Source organism: Populus alba, chromosome 14 (assembly GCF_005239225.2).
Source record: "Populus alba chromosome 14, ASM523922v2, whole genome shotgun sequence".
In the NCBI taxonomy this organism is placed as follows: Eukaryota; Viridiplantae; Streptophyta; class Magnoliopsida; order Malpighiales; family Salicaceae; genus Populus; species Populus alba.
The window spans coordinates 2,745,407-2,764,952 of NC_133297.1; the positions used below are offsets into that span (position 1 = coordinate 2,745,407).

At 30.1% G+C, this 19,546-nt stretch overlaps 2 protein-coding genes across 2 annotated transcripts; both read left to right on the forward strand.

Annotated features, from left to right (window-relative positions):
• Positions 1-4,712: 4,712 nt before the first annotated feature.
• On the forward strand, positions 4,713-5,593 carry LOC118034181 (patatin-like protein 2). Its single transcript, XM_035039409.2, has 3 exons — positions 4,713-4,943; positions 5,061-5,233; positions 5,325-5,593. The coding sequence occupies exons 1-3, from the start codon at positions 4,713-4,715 to the stop codon at positions 5,401-5,403; spliced, it is 483 nt and encodes a 160-aa protein (XP_034895300.1). The 3' UTR covers positions 5,404-5,593.
• A 5,927-nt stretch (positions 5,594-11,520) lies between these two features.
• On the forward strand, positions 11,521-14,008 carry LOC118034186 (patatin-like protein 2). Its single transcript, XM_035039412.2, has 7 exons — positions 11,521-11,797; positions 12,177-12,358; positions 12,485-12,671; positions 12,784-12,945; positions 13,036-13,338; positions 13,456-13,628; positions 13,717-14,008. The coding sequence occupies exons 1-7, from the start codon at positions 11,636-11,638 to the stop codon at positions 13,787-13,789; spliced, it is 1,242 nt and encodes a 413-aa protein (XP_034895303.1). The 5' UTR covers positions 11,521-11,635; the 3' UTR covers positions 13,790-14,008.
• The last annotated feature ends 5,538 nt before the right edge of the window (positions 14,009-19,546 follow it).

Below are 19,546 nucleotides of genomic sequence, written 5' to 3' on the forward strand. Positions count from 1 at the left end.
ATCATTAATTATGCAAAATGATCTAAGAAAAAATTTTAATTAAAAGAATAAGGATAAAAATAAAAATAAAAAAAGTTAGAGAACAAATAAAAATTTTCAATTGAAGAGTAAATTAAATTAAAAAAATATAATAATAAAAGAAAAAAAAATAAGGGTTGTTAATTAACGTGTTGTTGTTGTTTATTAAACTCTTTCTCTTGAAATATTGAATTTTGAGTGATATACAGAATTTTATCAAGCTTAATATAAATAACCCACTTGTTTTCAGATGTGGATTGTTAACTAACATATTGTTGGAAAACTATCTTAAATATCTTACATTGACCTTCGTTGTTGTTGTTGTTTATTAAGCTTTTTCTTTTTTTATTGGTAATCCTTTATTAAAGAATAATATAAATTATATTTTAAAATTTTATTTAATAATTTATGTTATTGAATTGAGATAGCTCTTTAATATGATATTAGAGTCTTAATGATTAAGTGGTCACGAGTTTAAATCTTACCATCCTCCATTTATTTGAAAACAATTAAGCACAAAATAACATGGGCCTATGCAAGTTTCAAGTCTAAAAAGTTTTTACTTGAGGGGATGTGTTAAAGAATAATATAAATCATATCATGAAACTTTACCTATCAGCTTAAACTATTTGGTTGAGATGGTTCTTTAATAGAAAATAACAGAAAATAATTAACACATAATTTTATTGAGCATAAAAATTTTAATTTAAAATATAATTACTAGATGCTTTTTCTTTAAATAATTTATTGAAATACAATCTAAATATTTTTATTTATATGGATTTTAAATAAAATAAAATTCTAAGTTAAATAAAAAAAAAACTAAGAAAAATAAATTTTTTAATTGAATAAAAAATAAAATTCAAACTAAATAAAAAAAATCCACCATCTAATAGCAAACAAGATAAGAATAAAAATTTTTATAGAAAAATAATCATTGCCCATCATCTCTTAACTTATCCTCCTTTTCTTTCTATCCAAACACGTGTATTAATTTTAGTACTTACCAGTTCGTGTGATCTTTCCATCCAAACACATGTTTTAACACTGAGCATATGATTCACATGTTACCCACATATAGAGTGTGTTTGGTATTGCGGTAGCTTTTGTGGTTGTGGTTTGAAAAAAGTTGTTTTATAAAAAGTACTTTTAGTTGAGGTTGGTTTTGAAAAAATAGGTGTTTGGTTAAAACTGTGGTTGAAACTGAGGTTGAGTAAAAAGTAGTTTAATGTGTTTGGTTAAAAAAATGCTTTTCAAATTGAGGTTATAAAATATATATATAATATATATATATATATAATATATATATATATTGTTTTTAATTTAAATATTATAGATTTAATTATTGTTATTACATCATGAAATAAATAATATTTTATATAAAATATTTTTTATTGTTTCATTAAACCATTTACAATTCCATCACGTATAAAATACATCCGATAAGGACTATAGTTTTATTGGTTTTGTAAGCGCGCAACAACATCAGGTAAAATATCATCAGAAATAAAATTAGGATTGTGATCAAATTCTACAAATATTACGTCATCAAACGATCTTCTTCTAATTTATATAGTGTTATTGGATAATGTAAAACACTAATTTTTTAAAATAAAACACAATTAAAAATAAAAAATATTTTTTTTTACTGGATCAGAACCAGGTCCGGTATTCACTGTTCATGTGAACAGTGGAAGAATTCTCCACTGTTCATATGAACAGTGAAGGAACTCTCCACTGTGCACTTAAGTGAACAGTGGAGAGTGAATTAATTTCACTCTCCACTGTTCACTTAAGTGCACAGTGGAGAGTTCATTCTCCAACATGAGAAGACGCAGGTAGGATCGCAGGAGAAGAACGCAGGAGAAGCAGATAAAATCTACTTCTCATGAGCTGAGGTTCGACCTCAGTTATTAGGTGGGGCCCATGTAAAAAAATGAGAAGTTTGGATTAACCAAACACTTTACTTCAGCTTTTGTTTTCAACCGCTGCCGCAACCGCAGCGCCAAACGGCCACATAGTGTACTTGTTAGAATGATTTTTAAAAAAAAATATTCATCATTTGAAAAATAAATAAATAAATGATGATATCATTTTGATCAAAAAAATTATAAAAAAAATATTTCAAACTAACTTAATGATGTCAATAAAATTATGGATATCTCATCGGTTCAGCTAAATTTAACCATTGAACTTTTAATTCAAAAACAAGATAATAATTAAAAATTTAAAAAAAAAATCACCTCTGTTACTTCAAAAATTACTTACAGTCTCACCATAAATTGTAAATTTCTCCTTCCATCCTCCCGAAATAAAAAATCTATGTCGTACGCTAGATCTCTTTATCATTCCTTACACAATATGGAGATCGGCCTTCTGCAAGAAAATCATTGTCATGCCATGAAAACCAACAAACAAAAATCTGGTCATGCGGGTTGTAATTAAAAAAAAAATGCAGGTACAATTACAGGGACTTGGCAAAAATTAGATATACAATAATTTATCATCTTAAATAAATTTAAACTTTTAATTTTGAAATCCAATCAATATAATCAAAAACTTTTTGACAACAAAAGCGAGTTCTACATACCCAATACAAACAACGAAGAAAATTTATATGATAGTATTAATAGATAGACCTAAATGACAAGAAAAAAATTTGTGTCACTTATAAAAAAAATCAAATTAATTATTTTTTAATGTTTTTTATAATTTTATAGTGCTGATATAAAATTATATAAAAAAAATTAATACATTTTTAAATAAAAATAAATAGTCTTAAAAAGCATTTTACACCACAAAAATTACAATAAAACAGGTTAAATTAAAAGTCTATGAGGTCAGGATTGGATTTGAGCTTTATGTGGTGGCATCTGGAGCAATTTTACAGCTGAAAAAGGCAAGTCTTTAATTTTGAGTTCATATATAATTTTCCATACAAGGAGGGTAATTACATACTAGTCAAGAATCTTAATCATCATAATACAGCTACTCATAATAGCATGACTATTTTTATATTTTAAAAAGAATTTAAATTTTTTTATTTTTTATTAACTCTAAATTAATATGTTTTTAATGTTTTCAAATCATTTTGATATGCTAATGTCAAAAAAAAAAATTTTAATAAAAAATATCTTTGACATATATTTTAGCATGAAAAATTATTTGAAAAGCAACCGCAACGACATTCTCAAAAACTTACATCTCCTTATCAACTTCCTATATATATTTTTAGAAAATCTCCAGAGCAGCACCTAGAAGCTGAACGGTGTATTACCAACCTAAAAACCCAAGGATTGTTGGAGACAAATACTTCTCTTTCAACCATCTTCTCGCAGCATGTTGTCTGCATCCCTGTTGATGCAGTCTTACTGTTTTCTACAGTAACAGATGGTTGTCGGAACTCAAATCTTAAAAGTGTGTTTGGGAGTGTGGTTGTTGTCGATTTTCAAAGTGTTTTTCACTCAGAAAAGTATGCCAATAATTTTTTTTTATTTTTTAAAAATTATTTTTGAGATCAGCACATCAAAAACATATTAATTCAAAGCAAAAAAAAAATTAAAAATTTTTAAATTTTTTCAAAAGCGCTTTTGAAAAGAACTCTCAAACACCCTCTAAGAGTAAACGTTGTGGCTACACCAGCTACCTATACGGTCAAGCTAGGCTTCTCCCTGAATTCCCTCTTGGTTGTTTCTCTATATTTAGCTATAACCTGCTATGTATATGAGTTTATTATTGAAGAATCTGACCGGTGATTTACTAATAGTTACTTATTAGAGGCTAAGCATATTGACACAATATTTAACATGATTCGGCAAATCATCTATATCCACGGGAGAAGTCATTTTTATATAAAAAGAGAACAAGATTTTACAACAATAGAGGAGGAGGAATGATTCACTCTACTCTACTCTTATCACTCATATTCTCTCTTAGCAGTGCTGCAATGGTATATGGCATTAATGGTGAAACAACTTAGCCATAGATTATGGCATTAATGGTGACAGCACATGGATTATATTATTTTTGTCAATGGTTGGTATAACTATTATTATAGTTTTTTAACAATAACAACTCTACTTTTTAAGATAAATTGTAAAGGCTCTGCATATTAATTGCAACAATCCTCGCAATTATAAACCCTCGTTACACAGACATCTCCTGTGTATTCTTTTAAGCCTAAAAGATAGCACCCCTTTTGCCTCTCCTTCTCGTCTAAACAACAACTCCTCAACGTACCAAAAACATAAACAATTTCAAAATTCAACGACGTAGGGAAAATACTATATGGTGTTCTTTGTTTGCAGCATTTTAATTGCTAATTCAAAATGGCAAGAGTAAGACACACAGCAAGCTAGTTGGATAGGACGAGGTCCTTGATTTCCCATCAAGGTCTTCCAATTTTTCGAAATTGGAGACGATTCAAGAAGGGAGCTAGTGTTAAAGATTATGAGGACCAGAATAGTGATGATTAACATTTTCTTTTGCCCTTTTCCTGTTAGAGTTTTTGAAGATGGCATGAAGAGGATGATCAGATGTTGGTGTCAAGGATGCTCCATAACTTACATGTTTGATGCAGCATTCATTTTGCTTGAATGTTCTATTGCATGTCTACGTACAGAAGTGGGAATTGATCCCTGGATTTCACAAGGAAATCACTCGGAAGAATTCCTGACTTCTTCCCCACAGCGCCTATGGATTATGGTCGATTCCTAGTCCTTTCCTTGGGGACTGGGACTGCAAAATCTGAAGAAAAGTATGATGCAGATGAAGCAGCCAAGTGGGGTATCTTGGGATGGTTGACTAGTGACAATTCTACTCCGTTAGTGGATGTGTTTACAGAAGCTAGTGGCGACATGGTTGATCTTCATATTTCCACTGTTTTCCAAGCCTTGCACTGTGAGGAAAATTATCTTCGAATTCAGGTGTATATCACGCTCATGTGGTTATTCAAGATACGAAATTATATTCTCCCACGAAATAATTAAAACTAAAAACTAGAAAACGAAGAAACCTGACAATCAGATATGTGTGAAATGCAGGATGACACGCTGACCGGAACACTTTCGTCCGTGGATGTTGCCACGAAAGAGAATTTGGAGAATCTTGTGAAAGTGGGTGAGGAATTGTTGAAAAAACCAGTATCAAGGGTGGATTTAGGCACTGGAGTCTTTACACCTGTTGATAAGATGACAAATGAAGAGGCTCTCATAAAGTATATATCTCCTCAAGTCTATATATTATAGTGATTGATTTCTATGGCATCTTATTTCATCTTGCTGATTTTTTTTTGTTTGACTGTATAGGATGGCTAAATTACTGTCAAGGGAGAAGCATCTTCGTGATTCTAGGTCACCAGTCGGAAAAGTTGCTACTTCGAAGTGAATATGATTCGTACACTAGATTGTCCAGAAAATTAATTAGAAGCAAATTAATAAATTTGGAAGAAACACTAAGGAGATTATCTGCATTATGTAATTCTGCTGTTTTTTTTTTTTTTATTGTTACAATAAATGAATAATATGTAATCTTCTTGTTTGCTCATCTTCTTATAATTTTGTTTACCTTTTGTTCTTCTTGCCTTGTGGTCTGACAACTCAACCTGTTTATCGTTGTTTTGGCTATACATACCTAGTTATTCTTTCTGAGCTTAGATATGATCATATCCATTGATTCTTACATAGAATCTTTGTCGAAATTAGATGGTTCAATTTGCTGTTTCCTAGTTTTTCCTTAGCAAGACCATGTAGATATTGTCCACGTATTTTTTCCGACAATGCTTCGATTACCTTTCACACATAAGGAAATAACGAGCAGCTACCCGAAAGATAAAAGAAAACGAACGAAAGTGTCAACTATCCAAAAGATAAAATAACACATATTTCACCCATACATTGTTTCTCCGAATTGGATAGCCAGAGAAACGAATTTTACCTGGGTTGTGGAAAGATCTTCGGACATTGGTTCAGGCAAAAATCCTTGATGTCTTTGGCAGCATATATACAAGTGAAAGAGAGATCGCAAAGACCCTGCAGGGAGAAAATTAAATTAAATTGTTTTCTTGAGAAAAGGGATAGATCGAAATATAAGTATAATAAATGTAAGAAAGACTTGCAGGTGAGACTTCACGTGAATTGTAGGTTTAGAAGAAGTAGCTAGGTGAAGTAATCACGAGAGGAAGGAACAAAATGCAATTGACTTTGGATCGATCGATTGAAAGCATCTTTTAGGCATGGTGTTGTGTATGTAGGGACGCAAACAAAATGAAGCAAGGAAGTCGACGGCATCATTGAGAAGTAAACCTTATTGGAGGCTAAAACGGATGGCAATGTAATGAAAAGTTGCAATGATCAATTTAATAATCAGAGTCGATTTCATCAGCAGCAATATAAAATGCTCTTTAATTAAAATTTAATATTAATCCATGCGTAGTTAGTATCGGCGATGAGAAATAAGTGCAGCAGCCATCGAACACATAACCAAGTGGAAACGAAACTGATCCCATCACTGTGGAAATTTGACCACACCCCAATTTTTTTTCAAGGCTGTAAAGATGATTTTGAGGTGTTTTCTATCGGAAAAGGCCAGAAATAAATAAATATTCGAGTTATGAACGGCTCACATCACCACTTATGATTTCTTATGATCTTTCTACGCTGTCCAGAACCAAATCCTGATCTAATTGAATTGATTTTTAAGTAACAGATTTGATTTGAAAGAATTATTTTATTTAGAATGAAATGTATGTATGGTAGAATTACAAATCACTTGTTCTTATCTTCCCATATTTATTATGCAAAAAGGTTAGAAGCATAAAGGTTTTCGTTAGAAATATAAAGTGATATAAAAAAATAAGAATAACTTTGATTATATTATTTCAGATGATTAGTGAGCAGTAATATTCATTGGCAGTGATCATAACCAATCTGAGAAAATGACGAGTAAATAACGAGGAAATTTATTAAGCAAAAAAAGTTCAAAATAATTCCTAAGCATAAAGGTTTTCATCAGGAATATCGCACGTGTACAATATCGTGGTAAACGTCTACCAATAATGGAAAATATAAAAGTCTTTTTTTAACCATTTTTAGAACACTTGCATCTTCTTTTCAGTGCTATTATTTTTTTATTTTTTTTGTATTGTTTGAAAAGTGAAAAAATATAAATTAGAAAATAACTTAAAAATAAATTATAACACGGAATATGAAGCAAGTTATATATAAAATATAGAATAACTTTAATGATAATTTTTTAAAATTGTTAGTGAGTAGTTGTATTTAGTATCAGTCACTCACTTAAGGAGCAAAGATCTTAAAAAAAAAAAAAAAAAAAAAAAAAAAAAAAAAAAGGGAATCCATTCACTTTAAAAATTAAAACTTTGTTTTTTTTTTTTCTTACAATAAAAATGAGAGTTATATATAAAGCAACCCCATCAATTAATAGATGGAGGATAAAAGAGAAAGAAGAATACAATGGTGAAGCAAAAAGGACAGCAAACAAAGTTAAAACTTTGTTGAATTCTTTAATAAAGTACATTAACATTATTTAAATATATTGCAAATACGTAAAAAATTGATTTAAAAAAACCTTTGAATAATATTTTTGAAGAAACCCATAACCTTCTAAAAGCTCGTAATTATATCAAATTTAACTTTTAATATTTTACAAATTATATTCAAACCTATTTAATTGTTTTGGACTCGAGCAAGTTAGATTTATTAGATTTATCCTGTCAACTAAATATTTTGTGGTTATTATAGATATCCCTAGATTAAGTTTATATTGCAAATTATAATGAATTCATATTTAGAAACGGATCTACATCATGTACTGCAAGTGTCATTACACCCTTAATGTTAGGTCTAATTTGCACACCTTGCGCGACTATTAAACTTAATCCATAAACAATCAAATATAAAGATAAAAGAAGTATAGGACATACGGGTCAGGTCAGATCGGGTTGACTGAGTGTCAAAAATCCCAAATCACGCCACCTAACCCATTATATCCATTTCTATGTTTTAGATTTCTTATAGTATTTCAAACAAAGGATGAAACAATTATCAATTCTAAATCTTAAAACTAATCTCAAATCATGCAAATGATGATGAAATGTATCCAAACAATATTAAGTTTAGAATGGAGTACTCAATAAATACTAAATTAATTAAAAAAAAATTATATTCACATAATCAAATATCTCCTCCAAGGTGTTGCCTCCTCTCTATTATAATTGAGTTTATATAACTTTAGTATATCCTTTAAAGACATGGAACTCATTTTCCTTATCGGCTTGGTATTTTTGCTTAGGTTGTGGGCTGATTTCAAAGGAGTAAACTTGTGAATTACAAATTCTCAATTTCTAGAAAAATTGTAGCTCTTCCAATTCATCTTTCCAACTCATATGGTATTGCATTTTTATAACATTTAGAATTTCATGTATTGACCAAAAACCAAGATAGTGTTGGCTTCAACTTAAATTATTTTTATTTTTATCACTGGTGGGTCATGAATATTACCACTTGTCTCTCTCTCTCTCTCTCTCTCTCCTCCCTCCCTCCCTCCCTCTCCCCTTCCTTCAAAGTGAGCTGCATTAAATATTTAATAGGATGTAACTAAGTTTAAGCACCACAAAATTCAAGTTTATCTTGATAATAGCAGCCTTTAATTTTCTAAAGATAAATTACAAGAATCTTATTAAAATATTTAAAAAAATCTTACTTCGGACACAAACTAATTACATTTGAATTAAAGATTTTCCTGTCTGATTTCAAATTCAAAAGTCTTGAATGTTCATGCAGGTCAGCAGATGTTTTATTCCTTGCAAAACTCTCCCCTTTGTTTCAATATTTCCCAGTAATCTCTTCTTATTTGGTCTCTGTTAACATTATCATCTATTTAATTAATTAATAAAAGAAATAAACAACACGTAACCACATAATACAAAACCATTTTGCAAAAAAGATGAGACGATGTTGCTTAAGTCCCATAGACGGCCAGAAGATTTGATTTGAGAAATTGCCAAGGACTTGATATCCTCGCGTTCTTATCTTCAAGATCTCAAAGTCTGTCCTTCTGTATGGCTGCTGGGAACGATACCTTGACCTCTAATAGTCATATTTTTTTTAAGGTAATCGGTAAATATTATTGATGAAAAAATAGCCATTTAGAGGATGAACAGGAAAGAAAAACAAAGGGATTTCAAATAAAACAATAGCATAGAAGAAGGAAAAGTAAATATTTACATAAGTTAACAATCTATCTAAGAACATCAGCAAACATGAATCTAGCAGATCATTACCCGTGTAATAAAAATTTTCTTCATAGCTCTTTAACCAAGTTGATATTCAACATGATTTTCTATTACAAAATAATATAAATTATATTTTAGGTCTTCATTTAACAACTTAAATTATTAGGTTGAGATAATTCTTTAATATGATATCAGAACCTTATTAATCAAGTGGTAACGAATTTGAATCTCACTAATCTCATTCTATTTGATAAAAAATTAAGCACATTGTAATATGTGCTCGTACAAATTTCAAGTTGAAAAAGCTTTTACTTGAGTGAGTTAAAGAATAATATAAATCATACATAAAAACCTCATAATTTAATCGTTTTAGCTATTGAGTTGAGATTATCATTTTATTGACTAAGAAATTACAAGTTCAAATCCTACCACTCCCATTCTATTTAATAAAAATTAAATACAAAATAATATTAATATATATATAAATTTCAAGCCAAAAAAACATTTACTTACAAAATATATTAAAAAAATAATATAAATTATATATTGAAAACTCATATAATAATTCTTCAAGCAAACACCCCCACCCCCAATATATAATTTATCATTCTGTTTCGAAGAAACTAACAAGTTCAAGGATAACCCATTTTCCAAGGCATGTATTGTCGTTGAAAAAACAATTACGAAAACTATATTTTCATGCTATTCCTCATAGATTATTCAATCTTCTTTCAATTAAAAATGAAGAAAAGGGTTTTTTTTCTTTGTTTTTATCTTTAGCTATAATGACGAAACTTCGGTTGCAAAATTTTCCAAACACATGTTTCTTCAAATTTCATGTTTATTGTGGATTATCACCTCGAAAATGTTTCCTTTTGAAAATAATACACACACGCATGCATATATATATATATATATATATATATATATGCCTCCATGACTTTTTCAATCATGAAAGCAACTAGAGTGGCTTATTTGTAATTGATTTGTTAACAAGGTTTTGAATTAATTTATTTCACTGTGTGGAAGAAAACCGACCATTCCCCATTCAGCAGATTTGATTTGAGAAATTGCCAAGGACTTGATATCCTCGCGTTCTTATCTTCAAGTTCTCAAAGTCTGTCCTTCTGTATGGCTGCTGGGAACGATACCTTGACCTCTAATAGTCATATTTTTTTAAGGTAAATATTATTGATGAAAAACTAGCCATTTAGAGGATGAACAGGAAAGAAAAACAAAGGGATTTCAAATAAAAACAATAGCATAGAAGAAGGAAAAGTAAAAATTTACATAAGCGAACAATCAATCTCAGACCATCAGCAAACATGAATCTAGCAGATCATTACCATAAAAGAAGATATCATGTTTTTATCTTGAATCTGCCATTCATCAATGTTGGCAATTGAAACAGTAACTGATTTAATTTATAGTATCTGGAACAGACCAAAGGGCCCCCCACCTCTAATTGTCATTTATCATTTTGTTTCGAAGAAACTAACAAGTTAAAGGATATTCTACGAACCGAACATTATTCTACTGCAGTCATTAATATGTGGTATACCAGTCTACGACATTCATTTTCCAAGGCATTTTGGTCGTTGAAACAAAAATTACGAAAACTATATATGGTTTTCATACTATTCTTCATAGATTATTCAATCTTCTTTCAATTAAAAATGAAGAAAAGGTTTTTTTTTCCTTTGTTTTTATCTTTAGCTATAATGACGAAACTTCGGTTACAAAATTTCCCAAACACATGTTTCTTCAAATTTCATGTTTATTGTGGATTATCACCTCGAAAATGTTTCCTTTTGAAAATAATACACACACGCATGCATATATATATATATATAGAAAACGAAGACTTTTTCAATCATGAAAGCAACTAGAGTGGCTTATTTGTAATTGACTGCTTTTTCGTGGCATACAAGACTTGTTAACAAGGTTTTGAATTAATTTATTTCGATGTGGTGGAAGAAAACCTACCATTCCCATTTCGTTGTCATCTTTGTTTGATTAATAAATTTGAAATCTTCAAATGTTCCCTCGTCCATAATTTTATGGTCCAACTTGAACCGCGTCAGCATAGTATCAGGATTCATTCAAAATTTGACCCCATCCAGGAAAATTACACAAGGTCAAATTTGGGGGAGTAAAATCTTTCAACTTTATTGAAAATTCCATGCTTCATGAAGCACAGAAGTCTATAAATACCTCCACACTCCCTTTGGATTATTACAAGTTTCAAAACTTAATTAGATTTCAGCACTAGCTAGATACATCTCCCAAGGCTCTCAGAAAGTTTAAGCTAAACACCTCGAACTCTTCCGCTTCTAGGCTCTTGATCAGTACAATTACCTAGCAATGCCTTTAAATTCCTCCTCAATCTCTCATATCGAGACTTTAAGATCACCCATTCAACCCCCAACTTTTGGAAACCAAATCACTGTTCTTAGCATCGATGGAGGTGGAATAAGAGGAATCATACCAGGAACTATCCTTGCCTTTTTAGAGTCCGAGCTTCAGGTAGTTTAGAAATCGGTCACTTTAAGGACGTATGTTGCATGTCAAATAGACCTGCAAGATCATGCATTTTCTTATACCTGTGCTAGCTCATGATGATATATAAAATAGAGTAGAATAAGAAATTACAGGGAACGATTCCATGGTCCACTTGAGGTCTTTGCCCACCTTCCACCGTACCGAGGCTGTTTGTTTTGTAGTTTTATGCTTTTGCTTTTGCCTTTTTATTAATAGTTTCATCAAAAGAATACATCACACTTGCATGCAGGATAATAGTTTATTTATATCGGGTATATAATTGTAATGTCTTTTTCCAGGTATAAAATAATCCGTAATTTCATCTCCCATCACTGACTAGTATGTTTTGCTATTCAAAATGTAGAAGCTGGATGGTGCTGACGCAAGACTTGCAGACTACTTTGATGTGATTTCAGGCACCAGCACCGGTGGCCTCGTGACTGCTATGCTAGCTACCCCTAATGAGCAAAACCGCCCTTTGTTTGCCGCCAAAGACATTAATGACTTCTACCTTGAGAACTGCCCTAAAATCTTTCCCCAGGACGGGTAATAATCCCAGATATGAATGCCATAATAAAGAGTTAAATATAGTATATCAAGTACTGCTTTAAAACCTTTTTTTTTTCCCTCATTCAAATGTGTAGATACTAACTGTACACTCTCTGGCAATAGGTCTCCATTGGCTTCTGCTGGAAAACTGATCAAGAGTTTGAGAGGACCAAAATACGATGGAAAATTTCTGCATAGCATTGTCAAGGAAAAATTGGGAGATAAACGCCTGCACCAGACCATGACAAACATTGTGATCCCAACTTTTGACATCAAGCGCCTTCAGCCAACAATCTTTTCAAGCTATCAGGTTCGTTATATATACAAACACAACTCTTAAAATTCTATGTGTTCCTTGAGAAAAGAATCGTTTCACACTGCAAAATATATGTCCTTACAATACGTACCGCTTTATGCTTTAGGTGAAGAACAACCCATCCACGGATGCCCTTTTATCTGATATATGCATCGGGACTTCAGCTGCCCCAACCTACCTCCCTGCCCATTATTTTGAAACCAAGGACCCATCAGGCAAAGTCAGAGAGTTCAATCTGATTGATGGTGGTGTGGCAGCAAATAATCCAGTATGTTTATCATTTATCTTCAGCTCTTGAACTTGCATAACTCGTAACACATTGATGAATCCTATCATTGATTTCCTTTTGAATTTCCAGACTTTAGTTGCCGTGAGCGAAGTTTCCAAGGAAATCACTCGGAAGAATCCTGACTTCTTCCCCACAGCGCCTATGGATTATGGTCGATTCCTAGTCCTGTCCTTGGGGACTGGTACAGCAAAATCCGAAGAAAAGTATGATGCAGATGAAGCGGCCAAGTGGGGTATCTTGGGATGGTTGACTAGTGACAATTCTACTCCATTAGTGGATGTGTTTACAGAAGCTAGTGGCGACATGGTTGATCTTCATATTTCCACTGTTTTCCAAGCCCTGCACTGTGAGGAAAATTATCTTCGAATTCAGGTATATATCACGCTCATGTGGTTATTCAAGATACGAAATTATATTCTCCCACGAAGTCATTAAAACTAAAAACTAGAAAAGAAAGAACCCTGACTATAAGATATGTGTGAAATGCAGGATGACACGCTGACCGGAACACTTTCGTCCGTGGATGTTGCCACGAAAGAGAATTTGGAGAATCTTGTGAAAGTCGGTGAGGAATTGTTGAAAAAACCAGTATCAAGGGTGGATTTAGGCACTGGAGTCTTTACACCTGTTGATAAGATGACAAATGAAGAGGCTCTCATAAAGTATATATCTGCTCAAGTCTATATATTATAGTGATTTCTATGGCATCTTATTTCATCTTGCTGATTTTTTTTTTGTTTGACTGTATAGGATGGCTAAATTACTGTCAAGGGAGAAGCATCTTCGTGATTCTAGGTCACCAGTTGGAAAAGTTGCTACTTAATTCGAAGTGAATATGATTCGTACACTAGATTATCCAGAAAATCAATTAGACGCAAATTAATAAATTTGAATAAAGATGCCATGCACACACATGGTATCCTAGATTGCGTTGTGTAATTCTTTTGTTTTTTACAGTTACAACACATGTATTAAATGTAATAAAGATGTCATGAATGCTGTTACACTTTCAAAAATATATTTGTTTGCTCATCTTTTATAATTTGTTAAGCTTTTGATCTTCTTGCCTTATGGTCTTACTCTCAGCCCATTAAATTTTGTAAATAGATATGAATAATAATAAGTTGAGGGCTGGATTTGGAGAACCAATGATGACTTTCTCTTCATTATAAATATACAAAGATTAAAATAATATTCTCGCTAAAATATGTATAATATTATATCTGCTAACAAGGAACTTCCTCGGTATGGCAAGAAGAAAATAAAAGAAAAGGTAGAAGGCCTAACTCCATTGTCACAAGCTTTTGACAGGCTATCCATGAATACTCTTTGTATCAAGTGTTGAGAGGGATCTGCACCCGATCCTAACAGTAACTACACCACCATGTTTAGTTATCCATCATTATGTATCAATTAACTAATTGGTTAAAAAAAATTCCCAAGAAAATATTGGGTATGCAGATTATCTTAATATGATTTTTTCAGAGAAAAATTCAAAGTTTAAATAAAAAATCATATGGAAGCATCTATGTAAATAAATGAAAAAAAATTGTTAACAATAACAAAAAAAAAATTAAAAACAATTAAGCAATTATTATAGATCAAGATATTCCATTACATAAAATGAGATATTTACCGAATTGGATTTACTAATTTTTTTATCTAAATCAATAAAAAAAAGAATAGAAATATAAATATGAATGAAATTGATTGAATAAACTCGCATCTTAAAAAAATATTACACACGGTCAAATATATAAGAAATAATATTTTAAAATGAATATTTTTATTTTGAAAAATAAAGTCCATTTGTATAAAATAAAAAAAAATATATAGATAAATGAGAATAATATCTTCAAAAATCAAACATAAACATAACAATTTAAAAAAAAAAAAAAAAAACTTTATCCAAAAAAGCATACAAAACATGTGACCTAGGTCATGAGATTAAGATAAACTCATAAACAAATCAAAGATAATTACAAAACCAATATTTAAAAAAAAAAAAAAAAAAACTAATGCAAAACGATAAAATTGTCAAAGAAAATGAGCAAAAAAAAGATATTGAATGACATTAACTTTTCAAATCCATGACTTAGATTATAAAATCAAAAGTGCTTTAAATGAAGAAAAAAAATGTGAAACTGAATTCATAATAAATTAAATGTTCAAAGATAAAACCAGAAAAAAAAAAATCAATTATGCAAAAGGATCTAAGAAAAAATTTTAATTAAAAGAACAAGAGTGGAAAAAAAACAAGAAGAAGTTAGAGGACAAACAAAAATTTTTAATTGAAAAGTTAATTTAAATTAATATATATATATATATATATATATATATATATGTGTGTGTGTGTGTGTGTGTGTGTGTGTTAATAAACGAAAAAACAAATAAGGGTCGTTAACTACCGTTGTTGTTGTTGTTTATTAAGCTCTTTCTCTTGAAATATAGAATTTTAAGCGATATACAGAATTTTGTCGAGCTTAATATAAATAACCCACTTGTTTTCATATGCGGGTTGTTAACTAACATGTTGTTGGAAAAATATCTTAAATATCTTACATAGAACTTCGTTGTTGTTGTTTATTAAGCTCTTTCTCTTTTTATCTTAATGAATAGAAATGTTAAAAAAATAATATAAATTATATTTTAAAATTTCATTTAACAGTTTAAGTTATTAAATTGAGATGATTCTTTGCTATAGTTTTAAAATCTTGACGATCAAGTGGTCATGTGTTCGAATCTCATCATCCCTTATTTATTTGATAAAAATTAAATGTAAAGTAATGTGGCCTATGCAAGTTTCAAGTTTAAAGAGCTTTCACTTGAAAAGGTGTGTTAGAAAATAATATAAATCATATCCTGAAACTTTACCTAACAGCTTAAACTATTAGGTTAAGATGAGTCTTTGACAAAAAATAACAAAAGAAAAACATTAAAAATAATTAACACAGAATTTTATGAAGCATAAAAAATTTAATTTAAAGTATAATTAGTGGATGCTTTTTCTTTAAATAATTTATTGAAATACATATTAGTTCTAGATTTAAAATAAAATAAAAATTCTAAGCTAAATAAAAAAAATAACTAAGAAAAATAATTTTTTTTAATTGAATAAAAAATAAAATTCTTAAACTAAATAAAAAAAATAAAATATCCACCATCTGTTAACAAACAAGATAAGAACTGAAATTTTTATAGAAAAATAATCGTTGCCCATCATCTCTTAACTTATCCTCCTTTTCTTTCTATCCAAACACGTGTATTAATTTTAGTACTTACCAGTTCGTGTGATCTTTCCATCCAAACACATGTTTTAACACTTAGCATATGATTCACATGTTACCCACATATAGTGTACTTGTTAGAATGATTTAAATCCCAAAAAAAAAAAAAAAACCGGCATTGTAAATGCTAAAACTGAATGCACACACGTGTTTTTTCTTCATGAAAATAAGATTTCAATCATCCTTTGTATTTGTACCGTGTAAAATTAGCTAAGGTTTGAATTATAACAAAATAGCATGATTATCATACCCGGATTGGCCTGGTTTAATTCGTAGGTGAGTCAAGGATATATCATAAAACATATCGTTTTAGAATTTAAAAAAAAAAAAACAAAATATTCATCATTTGAAAAATAAATAAATAAAATGATGATATCATTTTGATCAAAAAATTATAAAAAAAATATTTAAAACTAACTTAATGATGTCAATAGAATTATGATAACTCATCGATTCAGCTAAATTTAACCATTGAACTTTTAATTTAATTCAAAAAGAAGATAACAATTAATTTTTTTCTTAAATCACCTCTGTTACTTTCAAAAATTACGTACAGTCTCACCATAAATTGTAAATTTCTCCTTCCATCCTCCCGAAATAAAAAATCTATGTCGTTCGCTAGATCTCTTTATCATTCCTTACTCAATATGGAGATAGGCCTTCTGCAAGAAAATCATTGCCATGGCATGAAAACCAACAAACAAAAATCTGGTCATGCGGGTTGTAATTAAAAAAAAATGCAGGTACAATTACAGGGATTTGGCAAAATTAGATATAGCATAATTTATCATATTAAATAAATTTAAATTTTTAATTTTAAAATCTAATCAATATAATCAAAACTTTTTGAAAACAAAAGCGAGTTCAACATACCAAAAATTATATGAGTTAGTTTTTATTTTTGTATGTGTTTTAAAAGTATATTTCACTTAAAAATATATTAAATTTATTGTTTTTTAATTATAATATTATTGTGTTGATGTTAAAAAAAATTAATTTAATATATTTTTAAATAAAAAATAATATTCTTAAAGAGCATTTTACACCATAAAAATTGCAATAAAACAGGTTAAGACACTATTTGGGAACATGGTGCAAACCGCATTCCAAAAAAAATTAATTTTTTTTGTTAAAATTTAATATGGTTTGTATGTTTTGTATCATTTTGATATGCTCATGTCAAAAATAATTTTTAAAAAAATAAAAAAAATTATTAACATGCATTTCAGCATGAAAAGTTATTTAAAAAGCAACTATTACCACATTACCAAACACATATAAAATTAAAAGTCCATGAGGTCAGGATTGGATTTGAGCTTTATGTAGTGGCGTCTGGAGCAATTTTACAGCTGAAAAAGGCAAGTCTTTAATTTTGAGTTCATATATAATTTTCCATACCAAGAAGGTAATTACATACTGGTGAGGCATCTTAATCATCATGATACAACTAGTCAGAATAACTTGTTTAGTTTTGCGTTTTAAAAATATTTTTAAAAAAATTTAAAATTTTTTTATTTTTTTATTAATTTTAAATTAATATATTTTTAGTGTCTTCAAATCATTTTAATATGCTGACATTAAAAATAATTTTTTAAAAATAATAAAAAAAAACTATTAACATGCATTTTAATACAAAAAATTATTTAAAAAAACAACTACAATCACGTTATCAAAAAGCTCCCATCTCCTTATCGACATACTGTACATAATTTTAGAAAATCTCCAGAGCAGCACCCAGAAGCTGATCGGTATATTACCAACCTAAAAACCCAAAGATTGTTGGAGACAAATACTTTTCTTCCAACCATCTTCTCGCAGCATGCTGTCTGCATCCCTGTTGATGCAGTCTTGTTGTTTTCTATAGTAACAAATGGTTGTCGGAACTCAAATCTTAAGAGTAAACATTGTGGCTACACCAGCTACATATACTGTCAAGTTAGGCTTCTCCCTGAATTCCCTCTTGGTTGTTTCTCTATATTTTATTTAGCTATAACCTGCTATGTATGTGAGGTTATTGTTAGGGAATCCAACCGGTGATATGCTGATAGTTATTTATTAGAAGCTAAGCACACTAACACAATATTTAACATGGTTCGATAAATCATCTACATCCACGAGAGAAGTCATTCTTATATAGAGAGAGAACAAGATTTTACAACAATGAAAGAGGAGGAGGAATCATTCACTATACTCTACTCCTATCACTCATATTCTCTATTAGCAGTACTGTAATGGCAGCCACTACTTGTTGTTTTTGGCAGCTCACTCTCTCTTATATTCCTCAAATCTTTGGCTCTACATCTTCTCTCTATTTTGCTTTCAAATAATATATTTATTTATAGATATGAATAGTGAAACAACTTAGTCATAGATTATAACACTAATAATGGCAGCATATGGGTTGCACTATTTTTATCAATGGTTGGTGCAACTATTATTGTAATCTTTTGACAATGATAACTATATTTTTTAGGGTAGGCTGCAAATGTTATATGATTAATGCATATTAATGGCAATAATCCTAACAGTTATAAACCCTTGTTACACATACATCTCCTGCATATTCTTTTAAGCCTAAAAGATAGCACCCTTTTTGTCTCTCTTTCTCGTCTGAACAACAACTACTCAACGTACCAAAAACATAAACGATTTCAAAATTCAACCACGTAGGGAAAATACTATATGGTGTCCTTTGTTTGCAGCATTTTAATGGCCGATTCAAAATGGCAAGAGTAAGACACAGCAAGCTAGTTGGATAGGACGAGGTCCCTGATTTCCCATCAAGGTCTTCCAATTTTTCGAAATTGGAGACGATTCGAGAAGGGAGCTAGTGTTGAAGATTACGAGGGCCAGAATAGTGATGATTAACATTTTCTTTTGCCCTTTTCCTGTTAGAGTTTTTGAAGATGGCATGAAGAGGATGATCAGATGTTGGTGTCAAGGATGCTCCATAACTTACATGTTTGATGCAGCATTCATTTTGCTTGAATGTTCTCTTGCATGTCTACGTACAGAAGTGGGAATTGATCCCTGATTTCACAAGGAGTCATCAGGTGCTACTTCATCGTTTTACTGATAATGAAAGGTGTTCTAACGAGTATGGTTGTTAAAGAACCAATTCAATCCAATAGTTTAAGTTTAGAATATAATTTATATTATTCTTTAACACACCCCCTCAAGTTAAAGCTCTTTAAACTTGAAACTTGCACAGACTCACATTACTTTATACTTAATTTTTATCAAATAAATAAGAATGGTGATATTCAAACTCGTGACCGTTTGTTCATCAAGCT